This window comes from Oncorhynchus gorbuscha, linkage group LG14 (assembly GCF_021184085.1).
Source record: "Oncorhynchus gorbuscha isolate QuinsamMale2020 ecotype Even-year linkage group LG14, OgorEven_v1.0, whole genome shotgun sequence".
Lineage (NCBI taxonomy): Eukaryota > Metazoa > Chordata > Actinopteri > Salmoniformes > Salmonidae > Oncorhynchus > Oncorhynchus gorbuscha.
In genome coordinates, this window is record NC_060186.1 from 10,788,934 (window position 1) to 10,811,278 (window position 22,345).

The 22,345-nt window shown below is 41.0% G+C and overlaps 2 protein-coding genes and 1 long non-coding RNA gene across 11 annotated transcripts in view; all 3 read left to right on the forward strand.

The window, feature by feature from the left end:
• LOC123994419 (aryl hydrocarbon receptor nuclear translocator-like protein 2) overlaps positions 1–11,582 on the forward strand; it is a 31,609-nt gene extending 20,027 nt beyond the window's left edge. For 6 of the 9 annotated variants that reach the window (XM_046296960.1, XM_046296966.1, XM_046296967.1 and 3 more), the window contains 3 exons: positions 3,554–3,638; positions 3,768–3,873; positions 10,359–11,582. In XM_046296960.1, the coding sequence (XP_046152916.1) occupies positions 3,554–3,638; positions 3,768–3,873; positions 10,359–10,531 (364 nt within the window). In that variant the 3' untranslated portion in view covers positions 10,532–11,582. The remainder of the gene's footprint in view (positions 1–3,553; positions 3,639–3,767; positions 3,874–10,358) is intronic. The other 3 variants (XM_046296964.1, XM_046296965.1, XM_046296968.1) reach the window with 3 other exon arrangements.
• Positions 11,583–13,158: 1,576 nt separating this feature from the next.
• On the forward strand, positions 13,159–13,847 carry LOC123995308. The gene is made up of 2 exons (XR_006831805.1): positions 13,159–13,337; positions 13,717–13,847. It is a non-coding gene; the product is annotated as an uncharacterized LOC123995308 (long non-coding RNA).
• Positions 13,848–15,674: 1,827 nt separating this feature from the next.
• Positions 15,675–20,435, forward strand: LOC123995306 (protein mono-ADP-ribosyltransferase PARP12-like). Its single transcript, XM_046298830.1, has 7 exons — positions 15,675–16,488; positions 16,688–16,782; positions 16,857–16,897; positions 17,015–17,087; positions 17,303–17,433; positions 18,024–18,169; positions 19,305–20,435. The coding sequence occupies exons 4-7, from the start codon at positions 17,016–17,018 to the stop codon at positions 19,544–19,546; spliced, it is 591 nt and encodes a 196-aa protein (XP_046154786.1). The 5' UTR covers positions 15,675–16,488; positions 16,688–16,782; positions 16,857–16,897; position 17,015; the 3' UTR covers positions 19,547–20,435.
• Positions 20,436–22,345: the final 1,910 nt, after the last annotated feature.

Genomic DNA, 22,345 nt, shown 5'->3' on the forward strand with positions numbered 1-22,345 from the left:
TATTGTTTTATTTCACTGTAGAGCCTCTAGCACTGCTCAACACGCCTCGGCTAACAATTTAGTTCCACCCCCACACACGCAGTGACATCACCTGGTTTAAATGCTATTTCTAGAGACAATACCTCTTTCATTACCACTATATGCACAGGTTTACCCCCACTGTATTCACATCCTACTATACCTTTATCTGTACATTATGCCTTGAATATATTCTACCTTGTCCAGAAATCTTCTCCTTTTACTCTCTGTTCTGAATGTACTAGGCATCCAGTTCTGTTAGCCTTTAGCCGTACCCTTATTCTACTCCTCCTCTGTTCCTCCGGTGATGTAGAGGTTAATCCAGGCCCTGCAGTGTCTACCTCCACTCCCATCCCCCAGGCTCTCTCATTTGTTGACATGTGCAACCTTGGTTTCAAGCATGTTAACATTAGAAGCCTCCTCCCCAAGTTTGTTTTATTCACTGCCCTAGCACACTCCACCAATCCGGATGTCCTAGCCGTGTCTGAATGTTGGCTTAGGAAGACCACCAAAAACCTTGAAATTTCCATTCCTAACTATAACATTTTCCGACAAGATAAAACTGCCAAAGGGGGCAGTGTTGCAATTTACTGCAAAGATAACCTGCAGAGTTCTGTCTTACTATCCAGGTCTGTACTCAAACAATTTGAGCTTCTACTTCTAAAACTGAACCTTTCCAGAAACAAGTCTCTCACCGTTGCCGCTTGCTATAGACCACCCTCTGCCTCCAGCTGTGCCCTCGACACCATATGTGATTTGATTGCCCCCCATCTATCTTCTGAGCTCGTGCTGCTAGGTGACCTAAACTGTGACATGCTTAACACCCCGGCCATCATACAATCTAAGCTTGATGCCCTCAATCTCACACAATTTATCAATCAACCTACCAGATATAACCCCAAATCCGTAAACATGGGCACCCTCATAATATCATCCTAACTAACTCACCCTCCAAATACACCTCTGCTGTTTTCAACCAAGATCTCAGCGATCACTGCCTCATTGCCTGCATCTGTAATGGGTCTGCGAGCAAACGACCACCCCTCATCACTGTCAAACGCTCCCTAAAACACTTCTGCGAGCAAGCCTTTCTCATCGACCTGGCCGGGGTATCCTGGAAGGACATTGACCTCATCCCGACAGTAGAGGATGCCTGGTTATTCTTTAAAAGTGCCTTCCTCACCATCTTAAATAGGCATGCCCCATTCAAAAAATGTAGAACCAGAAATAGATATAGCCCTTGGTTCACTCCAGACCTGTCTGCCCTTGACCAGCACAAAAACATCCTGTGGCGTTCTGCATTAGCATCGAATAGCCCCCGTGATATGCAACTTTTCAGGGAAGTTAGGAAACAATATACACAGGCAGTTAGGAAAGCTAAGGCTAACTGTTTTAAACGGAAATCTGCATCCTGCAGTACAAACTCAAAAAAGTTCTGGGACACGGTAAAGTCCATGGAGAATAAGAGCACCTCATCCAAGCTACCCACTGCTCTGAGGCTAGGAAACACTGTTACAACCGACAAATCCACTATAATTGAGAATTTCAATAAGCATTTCTCTACGGCTGGCCATGCTTTCCACCTGGCTACCCCTACCCCGGTCAACTGCCCGGCACCATCCACAGCAACCCGCCCAAGCCCCCACCATTTCTCCTTCACCCATATCCAGATAGCTGATGTTCTGAAACAGCTGCAAAATCTGGACCCCTACAAATCAGCCGGGCTAGACCATCTGGACCCTCTCTTTCTTAAATTATCTGCCGAAATTGTTGCAATCCCTATTACTAGCCTGTTCGACCTCTCTTTTGTATCGTCTGAGATTCCCAAAGATTGGAAAGCTGCCACAGTCATCCCCCTCTTCAAAGGGGAAGACACTCTAGACCCAAACTGCTACAGACCTATATCTATCCTACCCTGCATCTAAGGTCTTCGAAAGCCAAGTTAACAAACATATTACGGACCATTTTGAATCACATCGTACCTTCTTCGCTATGCAATGTGGTTTCCGAGCTGGTCATGGGTGCACCTCAGCCACGCTCAAGGTCCTTAACGATATCATAACCACCATCGATAAGAGACATTACTGTGCAGCTGTATTCATCAACCTGGCCAAGACTTTTGACTCTGTCAATCACCACATTCTTATTGGCAGACTCAACAGCCTTGGTTTCTCAAATGATTGCCTCGCCTGGTTCACCAACTACTACTCTGATAGAGCACCTGCCCGCCCATCCAGCATCACTACTCTGGACGGCTCTGACTTAGAATAGATGGATAACTACAAATACCTAGGTGTCTGGCTAGACTGTAAACACTCCTTCCAGACTCACATTAAGCATCTCCAATCCAAAATTAAATCTAAAATCGGCTTCCTATTTCGCAAAAAGCTTCCTTCACTCATGCTGCCAAACATACCCTCGTAAAACTGACCATCCTACCGATCCTTGACTTCGGCGATGTCATCTATAAAAAAAGCCCCCAACACTCTACTCAGCAAACTGGATGTAGTCTATCACAGTGCCATCCGTTTTGTCACCAAAGCCCCATATACTACCCACCACAGTGACTTTTACACTCTCGTTGGCTGGCCCTCGCTTCCTACTCGTCGCCAAACCCACTGGCTACAGGTTATCTACAAGTCTCTGCTAGGTAAAGCCCCGCCCTATCTCAGCTCACTGGTCACCATAGCAGCACCCACTCGTAGCACACTTTCCAGCAGGTATCTCACTGGTCACCCCCAAAGCCAATTCCTCCTTTGGTCGCCTTTCCTTCTAGTTCTCTGCTGCCACTGACTGGAACGAACTGCAAAAATCACTGAAGCTGGAGATTCCCATCTCCCTCACTAGCTTTAAGAACCAGCTGTCAGAGCAGCTCACAGATCACTGCACCTGTACATAGCCCATCTGTATACAGCCCATCTATCTACCTCATTCCCATACTGTATTTATTTATTTAGCTCCTTTTGCACCACAGTATCTCTACTTGCACATCCATCTTTTGCACATCTACCATTCCAGTGTTTAATTGCCATATTGTAATTACTTCTCCACCATGGCCTATTTATTGCCTTAACTCCCATATTTGACCTTATTTGCACTCACTGTATATAGACTTTGTTTTATTTTTTCTACTCTTATTATTGACTGTATGTTTTGTTCATTCCATGTGTAACTCTGTGTTGTTGTATGTGTCGAACTGCTATGCTTTATCTTGGCCAGGTCGCAGTTGCAAATGAGAACTTGTTCTCAACTAGCCTACCTGGTTAAATAAAGGTGAAATAAAATAAATAAATAAAAATAAGATAACCTTATGCATATCCTAGTCAATCACACACCTGGTTAAATAAAGGTGAAATGAATAAATAAAATAAAATAGTTTTCAATAGCATTGTTTTTACAGAGCTTTCTGGTACTTGTACAGTCAGCTTACATCGTTTTTAGTTTTATTGGCTCCTGAACATTTTGTTACATTTGTTCTGCTTTCTTCCACCGCCAAAATGTCTCTGTTGCATAGACAATGTCTCTGTCTGTGCAGGGTCAATTGTTCTCAATCGATTGGAACCTCCAGTCCCTTCTGTCCATCTCAGGACAGGTCTCCAATGGTCTCCTCTCATGCCAACGTGAGTCGCAAAACCTAACGTCCCTTCTCATCCTACATTGTCTTCAGGGCCCTGAATGGAACTTTGTATCAAAAAATCTATAGAGTAAAGATTTTCTGTATTATTATGTACCCACTTGTCCTCTTGCAGATGCCAAATGAGGAGGTGACTGACTCCGATACAGTGAGCAAGTCTGGATCAGAGTCTGCTTCAAAGGGGGCCACATACGCTGGCAGCAACACACATATGGACACAGGTAGTTAACATTCAAAATCCTATACAAAGTCATTTTTTATTAAAAACATCTATTTCGCCTTTATTTAACCAGTTAGGCCAGTTGAGAACAAGTTCTCATTTACAACTGCGACCTGGCCAATATAAAGCAAAGAAGTGCAACACAAACCACAGAGTTACACACGGGATAAACAAATGTACAATCAATAACACAATAGAAAAATCTATATACAGTGTGTGCAAATGTAGTAATACTACTGAGGTAAGGCAATAAATAGGCCATAGTGGTGAAATAATTACAATTTAGCAATTAAACACTGGAGTGATAGTGCAGAATATGAATGTGCAAGTAGAGATCCTGGGGTGCAAAGGAGCAAAAAAATGAATAACAATATGGGGATGAGGTAGTTGGGTGGGCTATTTACAGATGGGCTGTGTACAGGTGCAGTGATCGGTAAGATGCTCTGACAGCTGATGCTTAAAGTTAGTGAGGGAGATATAGACTCTAGCTTCAGTGATTTTTGCAGTTCATTCCAGTCATTGGCAGCAGAGAACTGGAAGGAAAGGCGGCCAAAGGAGGAGTTGGCTTTGTGGAGGACCAGTGAAAAATACTTGCTGGAGCGCATGGGTGCTGCTATGGTGACCAGTGAGCTGAGATAAGGCGGGCTTTACCTAGCAAAAACTTATAGATGACCTGGAGCCAGTCGGTTTGGCGACGAATATGAAGTGAGGGCCAGCCAACGAGAACATACAGGTCGCAGTGGTGGGTAGTATATGGGGCTTTGGTGACAAAACGGATGGCACTGTGATAGACTACATCCAATTTGCTGAGTAGAGTGTTGGAGGCTAGTTTGTAAATGACATCGCCGAAGTCAAGGATATGTAGGATAGTCAGTTTTACGAGGGTATGTTTGGCAGCATGAATGAAGGATGCTTTTTTTACGAAATAGGAAGCTAATTCTAGATTTAATTTTGGATTGGAGATGCTTAATGTGAGTCTGGAAGGAGAGTTTACAGTCTAACATTGATCAGTGATCGGTTGAAGAGCATACATGTAGTTTTGCTTGCATTTTAGAGCAGTTGGAGGCCATGGAAGGAGTGTTGTATGGCATTGAAGCTCATCTGGAGGTTTGTTAACACAGTGTCCAAAGAAGGGCCAGAAGTATACAGAATGGTGTCGTCTGCATAGAGGTGGATCAGCGAATCACCATCAGCAAGTGCGACATCATTGATGAATACAGAGAAAAGAATCAGCCCTAGAATTTAACCCTATGGCACTCCCATAGAGACTGCCAGAGGTCCGGACATCAGGCCCTCCGATTGCATGACACAAGTCATTTTTCCAACAATTGTTTACAGACGGATTATTTCACTTATAATTCACTGTATCACAATTAAAGTGCGTCAGAAGTTTACATACACCAAGTTCACTGTGCCTTTAAACAGCTTGGAAAATTCCAGAAAATTATGGCTTTAGAAACTTCTTATATGCTAATTGACATAATTTGAGTCAATTGGAGGTGTACCTGTGGATGTATTTCAAGGCCTATCTTCAAACTCAGTGCCTCTTTGCTTGACATCATGGGAAAATCTAAAGAAATCAGCCAAGACCTCCGAAAAAGATGATGGACCTCCACAAGTCTGGTTCATCCTTGGGTGCAATTTCCAAAGGCCTGAAGGAACCACGTTCATCTATACAGACAATAGTACGCAAGTATAAACACCATGGGACCACGCAGCCGCCATACCGCTCAGGAAGGAGACTCATTCTGTCTCCTAGAGATGAATGTACTTTGGTACGAAAAGTGCAAATCAATCCCAGAACATCAGCAAAAGACCTTGTGAAGATGCTGGAGGAAATAATCTATATCCACAGTAAAACCAGTCCTATATCGACATAACCTGAAAGGCCGCTCAGCAAGGAAGAAGCCACTGCTCCAAAATCGCCATAAAAAAGCCAGACTACGGTTTGCAACTGCACATGGGGACAAAGATCATACTTTTTGGAGAAATGTCGTCTGGTCTGATGAAACAAAAATATAACTGTTTGGCCATAATGACTGTCTTTATGTTTGGAGGAAAAAGGGGAGGCTTGCAAGCCGAAGAACACCACCCCAACTGTGAAACACTGGGTGGCAGCATCATGTTGTGGGGGTGCTTTGCTGCAGGAGGGACTGGTGCAATTCACAAAATAGAGGGCATCCTGAGGGAGGAAAATTATGTGGATATATTGAAGCAACATCTCAAGATATCAGTCTGGAAGTTAAAGCTTGGTTGCAAATGGGTTTTCCAAATGAACAATGACCCCAAGCATACTTCCAAAGTTGTGGCAAAATGGCTTAAGGACAACAAAGTCAAGGTATTGGAGTGGTCATCACAAAGCCCTGACCTCAATCCTATAGAAAATGTGTGGGCAGAACTGAAAAAGCGTGTGTAAGCAAGGAGGCCTACAAACCTGACTCAGTTACACCAGCTCTGTCAATCGGAATGGGCCAAAATTCACCCAATTTATTGTGGGAAGCTTGTGGTAGGCTACCTGAAACATTTGACCAAAGTTAACCAATTTAATGGCAATGCTACCAAATACTAATTGAGTGTATGCAAACTTCTGACACACTGGGAATGTGATGAAAGAAATGAAAGCTGAAAGAAATCATTCTCTCTTCTATTATACCGACGTTTCACATTCTTAAAATGAAGTTGTTATCCTAACTGACCTAAAACAGGGAATATTTACGAGGATTAAATGTCAGGAATTGTGAAAAACTGAGTTGAAATATATTCAAATCAAGTCAAATCAAAGTTTGTCACGTGCACCGAATACAACAGGTGAAATGCTTACTTACAGGCTCTAACCAATGGTGTGGAAAAAAGGGTGTAGGTAAGTAAAGAAATAAAACAATAGTAAAAATACATTTGAAAAAAGAGTAGCAAGGCTATATACAGACACCTGTTAGTCAGTCTTATTGAGGTAGTATGTACATGTAGGTATTGTTAAAGTGACTATGCATATATGATGAACAGAGAGTAGCAGAAGCGTAAAAAGAGGGGTTGGCGGGTGGTGGGACACAATGCAGATGGCCCGGTTAGCCAATGTGCGGGAGCACTGGTTGGTCGGGCCAATTTAGGTAGTATGTACATGAATGTATAGTTAAAGTGACTATGCATATAAGATAAACAAGAGAGTAGCAGCAGCGTAAAATAGGGGGTGGGGGGTTACACAATGTGGGGGGTTACACAATGCAAATAGTCCGGGTAACCATTTGATTACCTGTTCAGGAGTCTTATGGCTTGGCGGTAAGAACTGTTGAGATTTTTTTTCTTCTTTTTTCCTACACTTGGCACTCCGGTATCGCTTGCCATGCGGTAGTAGAGAGAACAGTCTATGACTGGGGTGGCTGGGGTCTTTGACAGTTTTTAGGGCCTTCCTCTGACACCGCCTGGTGTAGAGGTCCTGGATGGCAGGCAGCTTTAACCCAGTGATGTACTGGGCCGTACACACTACCCTCTGAAGTGCCTTTCGGTCGGAGGCCGAGCAATTGCCATACCAGGCAGTGACGCAACCGGTCAGGATGCTCTCGATGTTGCAGCTGTAGAACCTTTTGAGGATCTTTGGACCATGCCAAATCTTTTTAGTTTCCTGAGGGGGAATAGGCTTTGTCTTGCCCTCTTCACGACTGTCTTGGTGTGTTTGGACCAATCTAGTTTGTTGTTGTGGACACCAAGGAATTTGAAGCTCTCACCCTGCTCCACTACAGCCCCGTCGATGAGAATGGGCATGTGCTCGGTGTTCCTTTTCCTGTAATCCACAATCATCTCCTTAGTCTTGGTTACGTTGAGGGATAGGTTGTTATTCTGGCACCACCCGGCCAGGTCTCTGACCTTCTCCCTATAGGCTGTCTCGTCGTTGTCGGTGATCACTGTTGTGTCGTCAGCAAACTTAATGATGGTATTGGAGTTGTGCCGAGCCATGCAACAGCATGGGGCGGCAGCGTAGCCTAGTGGTTAGAGCGTTGGACTAGTAACCGGAAGGTTGCGAGTTCAAACCCCCGAGCTGACAAGGTACAAATCTATCGTTCTGCCCCTGAACAGGCAGTTAACCCACTGTTCCCAGGCCGTCATTGAAAATAAGAATGTGTTCTTAACTGACTTGCCTGGTTAAATAAAGGTAAAATATATATATTTTTTAATGCAGTCGTGGGTGAACAGGGAGTACAGGAGGGGACTGAGCACGCACCCCTGGGGAGCTCCAATGTTGAGGATCAGTGTGGCAGATGTGTTGCTACCTACTATCACCACCTGGGGGGCGGCCTGTCAGGAAGTGCAGGATCCAGTTGCAGAGGGAGGTGTTTAGTCACAGGTTCCTTAGCTTGGTGATGAGCTTTGAGGGCACTATGGTGTTGAACGCTGAGCTGTAGTCAATGGGCAGCATTCTCACATGGGTGTTCCTTTGTCCAGGTGGGAAAGGGCATTGTGGAGTGCAATAGAGATTGCATCATCTGTGGATCTGTTTGCGCGGTATGCAAATTGGAGTGGGTCTAGGATTTCTGGGATAATGGTGTTGATGTGAGCCATTACCAGCCTTTCATAGCACTTCATGGCTACGGACGTGAGTGCTACGGGTCTGTAGTCATTTAAGCAGGTTGCCTTTGTATTCTTGGGCACAGGGACTATAGTGGTCTGTTTGAAGCATGTTGGTATTACAGACTCAATCAGGGACATGTTGAAAATGTCAGTGAAGACACCTGCCAGTTGATCAGCACATGCCCGGAGCACATATCCTGGTAATCCGTCTGGCCCCGCAGCCTTGTGTATGTTGACCTGTTTAAAGGTCTTACTCACGTCGGCTACGGAAAGCGTGATCACACAGTCGTCCGGAACAGCTGATGCTCTCATGTATGCCTCCGTGTTACTTGCCTCGAAGCGAGCATACAAGTGATTTTGCTCGTCTGGTAGGCTCGTGTCACTGGGCAGCTTGCGGCTGTGCTTCGCTTTGTATTCTGTAATAGTTTGCAAGCCCTGCCACATCCGACGAGCGTCGGAGCTGGTGTAGTATGATTCAATCTTAGCCCTGTATTGACACTTTGCCTGTTTGATGGTTCGGCACAGAGCATAGCGGGATTTCTTGTAAGCTTCTGGGTTAGAGTCCCGCACCTTGAAAGCGGCAGCTCTACCCTGTAGCTCAGTACGAATGTTCCCTGTAATCCATGGCTTATGGTTGGGGTATGTATGTACAGTCACTGTGGGCACGACATCCTCAATGCACTTATTGTTAAAGCCAGTGACTAATGTGGTGTATTCCTCAATGTCATCGGAAGAATCCCGGAACATGTTCCAGTCTGTGATAGCAAAGCAGTCCTGTAGTTTAGCATCTGCTTCATCTGACCATTTTTTTATAGAACGTGCTTCCTGCTGGTGCTTCCTGCTTTTAATTTTAGCTTGTAAGCAGGACTCAGGATGATAGAGTTGTGGTCGGATTTACCAAATGGAAGGCGAGGGAGAGCGTTGTACGCGTCTCTGTTTGTGGAGTACAGGTGATCTAGAATTTGTTTTCCCTCTGGTTGCACATTTAACATGTTGATAGAGATTTGGTAGAACTGATTTAAGTTTCCCTGCATTAAAGTCTCTGGCAACCAGGATCGCTGCCTCTGGGTGAGTGTTTTCCTGTTGGCTTATTTCCTTATAGAGCTGACTGAGTGCGGTCTTAGTGCCAGCATCTGTCTGTGGTGGTAAATAAACAGCCACAAAAAGTATAGCTGAGAACTCTCTAGGCAAGTAGTGTGGCCTGCAGTTTATCACAATATACTCTACTTCAGGCGAGCAAAATCTAGAGACTTCCTTAGATTTATTGCACCAGCTGTTGTTTACAAATATGCACAGACCCCCCCCCCCCCACTCGTCTTACCGGAGTGTGCTGTTCTATCCTGCCGGTGCAGCGTGTATCCCACTAGCTGAATATCCATGTCGTCATTCAGCCACGATTCCGTGAAACATAGGATATTACAGTTTTTGATGTCCCGTTGGTAGGATATTCATGATCATACCTCATCTAATTTGTCCAATGATTGCACATTGGTGAGTAATATTGACGGTAACGGCAGCTTTACTAGTTGCCTTCTGCAGGTCCGGACGAGGCATCCGGCTCTTCGTCCTCTACGTCTTTTCCTTTTGCGAATAATTGGGATGTCTGCCCTGTGGGGTGTTTGGAGAATATAGAGTCCCGCTTGTTGTTGAAGAAATCTTTGTCTAATCTGAGGTGAGTGATCGCTGTCCTGATATCCAGAAGCTCTTTTATTCCGTAAGATACGGTTGCAGAAACATTACGTACAAAATCATTTACAAATATCGCGAAAAACCCCCACATAATAGCACAATTGGTTAGGAGACCGTAAAACGGCGGCCATCTCTTCCGGCGCCATTTGGTTTATTTGGCTAAGGTGTATGTAAACTTCCATCTTCAACTGTATGACTAACATAACTTTGTGTATTGGTTGATTTTGATGACAGCCCGTTCTCCCCCAGCAGAGAGCTCCCAGATGAACCTGGACAGCATGGTGGGACCAGGCCTCGGTATCCTGAGCAACAACGAGGCTGCCATGGCCGTCATCATGAGCCTGCTACAGACTGATGCCAACCTGGGGGACGCAGTAGACTTTGACAACATGCACTGGTCTCACTAGCAGAGATTCAAATGCCATGAATTCAGGAGAAGAATTTAGATTCCAATTCAAGATTTGAAAAATGCTATTTATTCCTATCTACATTACTTCATTTATTTATTTAAGCATTTTCAAAGAGGATTTCTACCAATTCCTGAATTGGGATTTCAATTCACTTCCAGAATTGAAATGGAATTGACCCCCAACTCCATCAGTCCTTAACTCTGTAGTTTAGGGTTAGACAAACTCCATCCAGGGACTATTTTCATGTGCTCCGCTACCAATGAAACAGATTTATGTGCTTCTGAGGAACTTCTACAGCTCTCTGTTTAAGTTTCAGCAAGATAAATCCAGCCTGAGCTAAGATCAGCTAACTCTTTGGTGGCTTACACAGCTGGTTCAATTGGTGGGGATTTTTTTGATCAATATTTCAATGTAACTGAATGTGTACTAAAACCACCCGAGTTTGCCTATATCTGAGGGGTCACAGATCGATACCAGTTCGGTTCCCGCAGGTGTGAAAGTGATCAACCCAAATTCCAAGGGAGTGGACAAAGGCATAGGTTAATCAATTACAAAGTATATTAAGTTTGAACACTGATCACTTGTGTGAATAACTTGAAATGAAACATTACAACTGTGTCTTCACTCAAATTGTCATTGTCTGTTATTACAAAGTGACATTGTATATTGTTCTTTTTGCTCTTGCGTTGTAGGCTTCTGTGTAGATGAATCAATATTGCTGCCATGTCTATTGTAAAGACAACGGCATACCTTTTTCTGAAGTCACTCAGAAATAGAGCTGCTTCTTTTGAAATGTTTTCATTTACACTGAAACAGAACACCCTGAAGATGCACCTGCAGGGATGTGATGGAGGCTAAACGCTCAGAAACACTTTTGTATTTTGTGAAAAGCATTTACACATTTATTATGCAACGTTGGCATTCTTAGCAATAGCGTGTGCGTTGCCTATCCTAGAGGAACACAATGGAAATAAGCTCTCAGGCTTTATTATGTTTTGTCCTCAACTTTTTAATGATCAAATAAAATACTCACTGCCCGTCACCACAACCAGCGTTCAGCGCTTCCTCACATTAATGCTTTACCACTACATCCCTGTGCATCGGAGCTTATACAAACACATCCTAGTTTGTTTGAAATGTGTAGGTGTGAAACTAATCCAGACAAGGAAAACAATGCTTGCAAACAACCTCGCTTCAGCAAACTATTGTGAAAGCCTCTTTTGTCCCAGAACCAATCTCAATACCGTGTCTGCTTTTACTATGAACAGAGCATTACTTTCTGTGTGAAGTTTGCACATCTTCCAAATACTTAAAATCCAAGTGTATGAAAAGTCTCTGTTGCTGGGATCCAATCTAAATGCAGTGTACATTTTGTTCTGCAATTGTGATTGCCACTTGAGGGACAAAAAGGACAAATATCAGTGACTCCATAAAGACTTGAATTGCAATGATGTGTGCACTCCTGCAGTGTTGATTTTTGTTAAACTTTTTGGGTGAGGGAAAATCATGGCTTCGTGTGCCAAGAATCAACTAATCTGGCACAGATAAGCCAATTAATTGGCTGCATGTCAAACTTTGATATTCTTTGGCTCTGACCAATGTATCCACGTAATGCAATTAAACATTAAAAACAAATCTGAACCCATTAACAAAGTTTAATATGAAATGTTTTTATCTTGAAAGTTTGTAAATGTCATTTATAGGCATGACTTAAATATAGAACATCTGAAAACAGCATTTCAACTCAGATGAAATATAAAAAAATATGAATGTGAATGCAATAGTTATCAAGAGTAATTGTCGCTAGGAGTACTATGGTCCTTACACTACCCTCTTCCTTTAGAAAGTGAGTCCCTCTGCTTAAGTCCCTTGTGCTCGTACTGATGGGAAATCATTTTTATGACCTCTCAGCAGCGCTATCCCACTTCTGACACCCAATGTAGTTAATTCAGGGGGTACCGACCAAGATTTGATCCCGGTCCCTGTGACTGTCAGTTCAACACCTTAGCCAATACTGTATGTGTGTGCCACCTAAATGATGTCTTCCATAGAGATGCATATGTGTTGACTTAACAGACCATTTAAAAATAATTGGCTCAGTTTGTAGAGCATGGTGCTTGCAACACCAGGATTGTGGGTTTGATTCCCGGGGCCACCCATACCTAAAACATATGCAAGACTAAGACGCTTTGGATAAAAGTGTTTGCTAAATGGCATATATTATATTACTTTTGACCAGTCAGAGGTGTGAGGCAGGTATTTCCTTAACTAAATCAGAGGGCAATTTCCATGGTCCAATTAGAGTGGAATTTTTGCGTTATTATTTGGCTTAATTTACGGTCAGCTATTTCCTTGTTCGAGTAACACAGCATTTCTCTTAGTGTCATAGTCTCTGAGCACAGTTGAGGCTGTATCTCGCTAAAAGAGGTTAGCATGCCCACTTCCTGTTTTTAGGATCCTATTAAATCAGATGTAGTTGCTGACTTACTTTGTTTGTCTGTATAAAATCAAGATGTCTAATATCTGACAATGGATAAGAGTCCAGGCACTGCCCTCTCTAAAGATGAGCTTTACATTGCCAAAGCTAACACCTGTCGGTAACTATAGTACACGACGAGGGCAAGGGCAAAGTGCATGGTGAACACACCAGGGACATTTCTCATTTATTGATAGTTAATTATGCTTTGGCTTATGGTCATTTACGGTAAACCCTTTGCTATTTCCTTGTACGATATAAACAACATATTCTAAGTGTCATAATCTCGGCGCACAATTGAGGCTGTGTCTTACTAGCTACTACAAGGTAAGCATTCTCACTTCTTGTTTTGAGGCTTACTTTATAACTTACTTTATCTTGTACACAAAAAGGGTGATATCTAAAAACCTAAAACGGTTATTTGGCTGCCCCCATAGGGTAACCATTTTTGGTTCCAGGTATAACCCTTTTGGTTCCAGGTATAACCCTTTTGTGTTCCATGCAAAACCCTTTTGGGGTTTTACAGAGGGTTCTACACATAGCCGAGGGTCCTACACATACACACATTACTAGCCCTGTATTAGCGGACCCGTATAGACTTTTGTAGCACATGCAAAACAAAATGTGATGGCAAAGAAACAGGTGAGTAAATGACCTGTTGTTGTTGTTGTTGTTCTTTTTCTTCTTATTGTCTCTTTGCACACAGTATGGCTTTCCATATTCATATTCGTGAGGATGTGGACAAAAGAGAGATTGAGATCACTGGGAATACCAATGATGCCATGGGATATGCTGAGACTTTGCTACAGACCTACCCATTTCATAAAACCATGAAAGGTGCTGCAAATGAACCCAATTTGGGAAATGATCGAAATATTGTTTTAAAAATATTGTTTAATTTTCCCTCTAGCTAATGCATTTACACAAATGACAAAATCATTAATTACATTATTAGTAATGCTAAATATACATATTTTGTTCATTCCTAGATTAGAGTGCATTTTGAGTAGTGTAATCTTGTCAAATATAACAATTTATTCTGTCATAAAGTTGCCCCATCTGAAGAGGTTCAATTAAGAAAAATTACTATAAAGGTGACTATAAAAGTGACATGATTGACCATAACAAGTTTTATTTAATTTTCATTTTTAAATGTAACCTCTATTTAACTAGGCAAGTCAACAAGGTTGACAATTTAATCTTAAATCAGCCAAAATTCACTTTGTGACTGGGGGAATGGAAGCTTGTTCTATGTAACAGTGAGGAGAAATTGAATGCAAGCTTAACAACAATATTTGAGCTTGTTAAAACAGTTCTAGTCTGTCTATCTATGGGTAGCAGGGTTGATGTATTATTCTAGTCTATCTATCTATGGGTAACAGGGTTGATGTATTATTCTAGTCTATCTATCTATGGGTAACAGGGTTGATGTATTATTCTAGTCTATCTATCTATGGGTAACAGGGTTGATGTATTATTCTAGTCTATCTATCTATGGGTAACAGGGTTGATGTATTATTCTAGTCTATCTATCTATGGGTAACAGGGTTGATGTATTATTCTAGTCTGTCTATCTATGGGTAACAGGGTTGATGTATTATTCTATATCTATCTATCTATGCAGGGTTGATGTATTATTTTCTGTCTATCTATGGGTAACAGGGTTGAAAACATGCCAGAAAATAGCCACAGCGTAGAACCATATTTTTAACTATGATTTAACTATTAATATTCAGTGTTTGTTATGAAAAACATATTTTTAAAGGAATAGTTTTACCATATTAAAATGAGAGTCCAGTTCGCATTACAAGGTTGAATTTAAACCTAGTAAAGGGTTTACTAATCACATTACACTCTGTGTACAATAATAGTGTTGAACATGATTTTTGAATGACTATCTCATCTCTGTACCCCACACCTACAATTATCTGTAAGGTCCCTCAGCCGAGCAGTGAATTTCAAATACAGATTCAACCACAAAGAGGAGGGAGATTTTCCAATGCCACGCAAAGAAGGGAACCTATTGGTAGATGGGTAAACATAACAGACATTGAATATACCTTTGAGTGTGGTATTAATTACACTTTGGACGGTGTATCAATACACCCAGTCATTACAAAGACGCAGGAAACCACTCAGGTATTTCACTATGAGGCCAATGGTGACTTTAAAACAGTTAGAGTTGTTTTATTTGTTTCATTTGACTTTTATTTAACTAGGCAAGTCAGTTAAGAACAAATTCTTATTTTCAATGACTGCCTAGGAACTGTGGGTTAACTGCCTGTTCAGGGGCAGAATGACAGATTTGTACCTTGTCAGCTAGGGGATTTGAAGTTGCAACCTTTCGGTTACTAGTCCAACACTCTAACCACTAGGCTACCCTGCCGCCCCAGTTTAATGACTATGATGGGAGAAAACTGAGGATGGATCAGCACCATTGTAGATAATCCACAATGCTAACCTAATTGATAGAGTGAAAAGAAGGAAGCTTGTACAGAATAAAAACATTCCAAAACATGCATCTTGGTTGCATAAAGGCACTAAAGTAATACTACCAAAAAATGTGGCAAAGCAATACATTTTTTGTCCTGAATAGTGTTATGTTTGGGGCATATCCAATACAACACATTACTGAATATCCTTCTCTATATTTTCAAGCATAATGGTGGCTGCAGCATGTTATGGGTATGCTTGTAATCATTAGAGACTGGGGAGTTTTTCAGAATATAAAAGAAATATAATGGGGGTATGAATACTTTCTGAAGGTCTACTTACATAATTATTGAGATTCTAGAATGTAATGCTTTGTTTATGTTATGTATTTCTGTACTATAACTTCATATGGTCTTCAAAAAACTTGCAAGCTTTGCAACCTAATCTGATATTGAAATGTGAAATCTTACATTTTTCACAGAAAAAAAAGAAATTTGTCATGGCTTCCTTTTTGGACGTTGCTTTGAAGGAGGTACAGTATAACACTGTGGTATTATCAGTGGAAATGCACCATTTGTGATAGAAATTATTTTCTTTTGACAAAAATGTATGTTCTAATTTCCCTGACTTAATCAGTATGGGTTTATTGCACTGATATTGATTTATATTTAAGATGTATGTATGGGTGTCCATTCTACTATGCCATATCAATGGGAGGTGGAGAATGGACTTGGTTGGTCATGTATCTCAGAGAATGAGGGCATTGAGAGAGACTACTGTGACCCAGCAAAGACCGAGAGGTATCTATTTTAAACCGAGACAATTACTAAATGTGTAAAAATGAAGTAAAAGCCTTGAAAGTGTTTTTTTATGCCCTAGCCATGGAATCCCACCGGTGAACTTTATCCTCATGATCCGCGGTCACAGCAAAGTTCGGCGACTTGCTACGGTTTCCTCCCTGGACCAACCAGAAGCTGCCCTTGCTACCGAGTGGACTTGGTACTGGGAAGAAGAGGATGAATGCTGGAACGTATTTTGGTCATCAGTATGTAGTGATACCTAATTTCCCCCTCTAATATGGCACAAAGAAAAGAAGAAAGTATCCCTAAAGTGTGTGTGTGTGTGTGTGTGTGTGTGTGTGTGTGTGTGTGTGTGTGTGTGTGTGTGTGTGTGTGTGTGTGTGTGTGTGTGTGTGTGTGTGTGTGTGTGTGTGTGTGTGTGTGTGTGTGTGTGTGTGTGCTAAGACTGTGGAGGACCTAGAGGGTGTACAGTGATCCCTCTCTTGGCTCAGTGTTTGAGTTCACTGCAGGACGACACACCTATGAAGTCAATTTGGAAGGTAGGCTGATATTATCTACCTGCTTTAGTATCTACCTGCTTTACTTTCTGAACTGAGAAAGATATTATTTTTAGACATGATCCAGAGTAACAAGAGCTCACACACCCAAAGACTGGTAAGAAGACGGCCGATCTTCAAATCTCCCAGAGATGTTCAGAGATGTATCTTTGTGGCATGATGAGGACAATATGATCATTGATGACAATTTGTATCCCCTCACTTCTTCCTTAAGCATGTCTAATACCAACACTTCGATTGTGCCACCTTACTGGGACCAGTCTCGATTGCCTGGGAACGGCTTTGAGGTAATGGAAAAACACCCAAAAAGCATAAAACATACATGCATTGTGACAATGTTCACTGTGGATGTTACATTAAATGATCCGATAAACTTGTTTGAATAAGACCCGCAATCGTATCCTTCAGGAAAGATGGTGTAGCATGCAAAACCATTCTGTGTTGTCTAGAAGCATGTATCATTATGAATGAGCTTATGAGGGGGTTTTCTATGTCTTCACAGATGGTTTTGTTGCCAAGCTCAACAGCTGAACACAAAGACATTAAGGCCTGTTTTGAGAAAACCGCTGTGGGGTTTCACATACTCACCATTGAGAGAGTACAAAACCTTTACCAATGGAACTTCTATGAGCTGTATGTTTCTTAAAGAGATAGTTCACTCAAAATACAACTCTATTTCGTTTTTTCTTCTTACTGTAGCTGGTTCAGATAGAATACAAATAAAAATATGAGTCAATCAACATTTAGCAAATAATGTAAGAAATGGATCATATTTACTAAAACTGATGGAAGCTGATCTCTATGCAAAATTAAATCATACAGTTGAAAGGATAGTTCACCTAAATTACATTGTGGTTTCCTTACCCTGAATGAAGTCCATGGATAAGGTAAGACAGCATTCCATTCAAGTCAATGGTACCAATTTTAGTTTTTTTGAGCTTCATGCCCACATCTCTAAGTATCTTATTTGAGCTGCACAATCAATTTGAGATACTTTAGGATGATTTGGACATAAAGTGCGAAAAACTACAGGGTAAACTGTAATTTGGGTGAACGTTCCCTTTCATGAACAAAGTGATTTTCTATATATCAGTATTCAAATACTGTACAGTAGATACACAGTGATTCTGCATTTGAACATTTGAATGGTACCTTTGTTAGTCTTACTAAAATGTATATGATTGCCTACTGTAATAAATCAATTCCAACATATTCCTTTTTAGGCAAAGAGATCAGATGAAATCCTCAGGGACAAGCATCATGGAGAAACAGCTTTTCCATGGAACTGTCTCTGAACATGTTGACAGAATTTGCAAAGACAACTTTGACTGGAGAGTATGCAGAAACAATGACATTCCCTATGGAAAAGGTATGATGCCAGTATTGTGTATATGCAATACCCAAATCAATAACTGTTGTATTGACACGATTTGATTGTCTATGTCTGTGAATATAGATTATTATGGATAAATCGCTAAATCTGGTCCGTTCACGTGCTATCTGAATTTTGGTAAATATACGTTTCCAACTTGTATGTTTCACTTGAATGACCCCACAACTCTTAATTACCCCAACTCTTAAAGTGGAAATGTGGGAGAAAGTTTCCGAGTTGTGAGGTTTCATCGCTGACCTTTTACCTTTTCAACCAAAAGATGAAACAAAATCAGTTTGACAATTACAACTTATTAATGTTGATAATGTAGCTAGTTGACCATATAGTCAATGTTAAGCAAGCTATATAATGCTATCTAGCTAGCTAAAATCTTATTGGTTGAAGAATTGTTCTGACTTAAGAAGCACTTACACCACATTCACAAAATTCATTCAGAGGTCAAAGTAGCACAAGTAAGCATTTCATATTGTGCTGTACATAAAATCAAAACACTCCATATAGTATGATATGTTACGAATTTCAATTTGTATGATATGTTACGAATTGCAATTCGTAGAATATAATAGGAATTTGCATGCAATATGTACAGTATGTCACAAATTATAATTTGCTGTGGCTAACTTCAGCTAGGATAGGGGTTAGGGCTAAGGTTAGCTAATATGCTAAGTAGTTGCAAAGAAGCTGAAAAGTAGTAAGTAGTGCAAAGTTGCTAAATTGCTAAAGTTGTCCATGATGAGATTCAAACATACAACCTTTGGGTTGCTAGACATTCACATTATAAGCTTACCCATCCACCCGGACCAACCACCCTTGATTTTTGCCTTAAGTGACCTCTGTTTTATGTAACCACACCAAACATAACATATCATACTACTAAGTAGAACAATTCTGACAAGTTCTGACTAGCTGCATTAAACACAATCATGTCAGATTTACAACTTCCTTATTGGGAAGTTTCCCGCTTCCGACCGGCACTTGAATGCAGCAATAGTATAATTAAACAATACATTCTCCAAATACGCAGGCATATATTCCAAGCAACAAAACTGGTTTTATAAAGTACATTTTTTGTAAAAGAAAATCTAAGCTAAACATTATTCATTTATTTCAGGAAATTACTTTGCCAGGGATGCTAGTTACTATACCAGCCAGTCCGGAGTGAGGTCCATGTTTGTTTGTCGTGTGCTGGTTGGAGACTACACTGTGGGAAACTCCAGCTGTCGGACACCACCTCTTAAAGAAACAGGAGGATCCATCGCCTATGACAGCTGTGTGGACAACATCCAAGAGCCGCATGTGTTCGTAGTTTTTAAAAAGTCTCAGATTTACCCTGAATACCTTATAAAGTTTTAAAACCATGCTCCCAACCCAAATCCCTTGGTTTAACCAAACCCAACTGCCAAGCCAAATCCTGCTTAATTGCCAAAACTACAATGGCAGGGGGAGCACAGACTTTATAAGGATGAGTCTTGTCCTTGAGGCAGAACCGAGCAATTTCCACTAGATGGGCCAGCTGCAAAGTTAAAATTGGCTATATTATAATTCATGGAAACAAAAAGTAGCCTTTTGGTCATATTTTAAGGTTAGGGTTAGGTATAATGGTTACCAGTGTGGTTAAGGTTAGGGTTAATACATTTTAAATCAGATTTTATGACTTTGTGTATGTGTCAGCTGGTGAACACTGCAGAGCTGCCTACAGAACAAAAAATGCTCACCTGCATGGTGGCTTGACCCAGAGACATCATTTCCATGGGCATGTGTCCCCTCAGATATGTTCAATATACACTACAAATGCTGATGCTCCAGATACTCAACTAGTCTAAAGAAGGCCAGTGTTTTTGCTTCATTAATCAAAACAACAGTTTCAGCTGTGCTAACATAATTGCAAAAGGGTTTTCTAATGATCAATTAGCCTTTTTAAAATGATAAACTTGATTAGCTATCACAACGTGCCATTGGAACACAGGAGTGATGGTTGCTGATAATGGGCCTCTGTACGCCTATGTAGATATTCCATTAAAAATCAGCTGTTTCCAGCTACAACAGTCATTTACAACATTAACAACATGTCTACACTGTATTTCTGATCAATTTGTTGTTATTTTATAGGACAGAAAATATGCTTTTCTTTCAAAAACAAGGACATTTCTAAGTGACCACAAACATTTGAATGGTAGTGTATATATATATAGTGCATTGGAAAAGTATTCAGACCCCTTCCCCTTTTCCACATTTTGTTACGTTACAGCCTTATTCTAAAATGGATTAAATATGTTTCCACCCCTCATCAATATACACACAATACCCCATAATGACAAAGAAAAAGTAGATTTGAATTAAAAATAAAAAGAGTAATACTCAAGAAGACTCACGGCTGTAATCGCTGCCCAAGGTGCTTCCACAAAATACTGAGTAAAGGGTCTGAATACTTATGTAAATGTTATATTTCAGTTTTTTATTTGTAATCATTTTTTTCAAAAATGTTAAAAAATGTGTTTTTGCTTTGTCATTATGGAGTATTGTGTGTAGATTGATGAGGGGTGGAAACTATTTCATCCATTTAGAATAAAGCTGTAACGTTACAACATTTTTTACTATTTTCTATATTGTAGAATAATGGTGAAGACAACAAAAATAGGAAATAACACATATGGAATCATGTAGGAACCAAAAAAAGTGTTAAACAAATCAAAATATATTTTAGATTCTTCAAAGTAATCATCCCTCAACTTGATGACAGACAGCTTTGCACACTCTTGGCATTCTCTCAACCAGCTTCACCTGGAATGCTTTTCCAACGGTCTTCAAGGAGTTCCCACATATGCTGAGCACTTGTTGGCTGCTTTTCTTCACTCTGCGATCCGACTCATCCCAAACCATCTCAAGTTGGTTGAGGTCGGGGATCGTGGAGGCCAGGTCATCTGATGCAGCACTCCATCACTCTCCTTCTTGATAAAATATCCCTTACACAGCCTGGAGGTGTGTTGGGTCATTGTCCTATTGAAAAACAAATGATAGTCCCACTAAGCCCAAACCAGATGGGATGGCGAATTGCTGCAGAATGCTGTGAATTCTAAATAAATCACCGACAGTGTCACCAGCAAAGCACCCCCACACCATAACAACTCCTCCTACATGCTTTACGGTGGAAAATACATCATCCGAGATCATCCGTTCACCAAAAACTCCCATTTGGACTCCAGACCAAAGGACAAATTTCCACAGGTCTAATGTCCATTGCTCGTGTCCTTTGGCCTAAGCAAGTCTCTTCTTATTATTGGTATCCTTTAGTAGTGGTTTCTTTGCAGCAATTCAACCACGAAGGCCTGATTCACACAGTCACCTCTGAACAGTTGATGTTGAGATGTGTATGTTACTGGAACTCTGGGAAGCATTTGTTTGGGCTGCAATTTCTGAGGCTGGTAACTCGAATGAACTTATCCTCTGCAGTAGAGATAACGCTGGGTCTTCCTTTCCTGTGGCGGTCCTCATGAGAGCCAGTTTCATCATAGCACTTGATGGTTTTTGCGACTGCATTTGAATAAACTTTCAAAGTTCTTGAAATCTTCCTCATTGACTGACCTTCATGTCTTAAATGATGGACTGTCGTTTCTCTTTGCTTATTTGAGGTGTTCTTGTCATAATATGGACTTGCTCTTTTACCAAATAGGGCTATCTTCTGTATACCACTCCTACCTTGTCACAACACAACTGATTGGCTCAAACGCATTAAGAAGGAAAGAAATTCCACAAATTATTTGTAAGATGGCGCACCTGTTAATTGAAATGCATTCAAGGTGACTACCTCATGAAGCTGGTTGAGAGAACACCAAGAGTGTGCAAAGCTGTTATCAAGGCAAATGGTGGCTACTTTGAAGAATCTAAAATCTATTTTGATTTGTTTAAAACCTCTTTGGAATAGGCGGGACGCAAATGTCTCAACTGGCCAATTGCCAGGGAAAATGCAGAGAGCCAGATTCAAATAAAATATTATAAAATTAAAACTTTCATTAAATCACACATGTAAGATACTCAATTAAAGCTACACTCATTGTGAATCCAGCCAACATGTCAGATTTTAAAAATGCTTTTCGGCGAAAGCATAAGAATCTATCATCTGATGATAGCACCAACAGTAAACAAAGAGGGTAG

Excerpts from the sequence above, each read along its gene's own strand:
- LOC123995306 (XM_046298830.1), top strand. The coding sequence starts at position 17,016 with ATGTCTAATACCAACACTTCGATTGTGCCACCTTACTGGGACCAGTCT. Across the intron at positions 17,088-17,302 it reads TGCCTGGGAACGGCTTTGAG|ATGGTTTTGTTGCCAAGCTC; the intron begins GTAATGGAAAAA and ends ATGTCTTCACAG. Across the intron at positions 18,170-19,304 it reads TGACATTCCCTATGGAAAAG|GAAATTACTTTGCCAGGGAT; the intron begins GTATGATGCCAG and ends CATTTATTTCAG.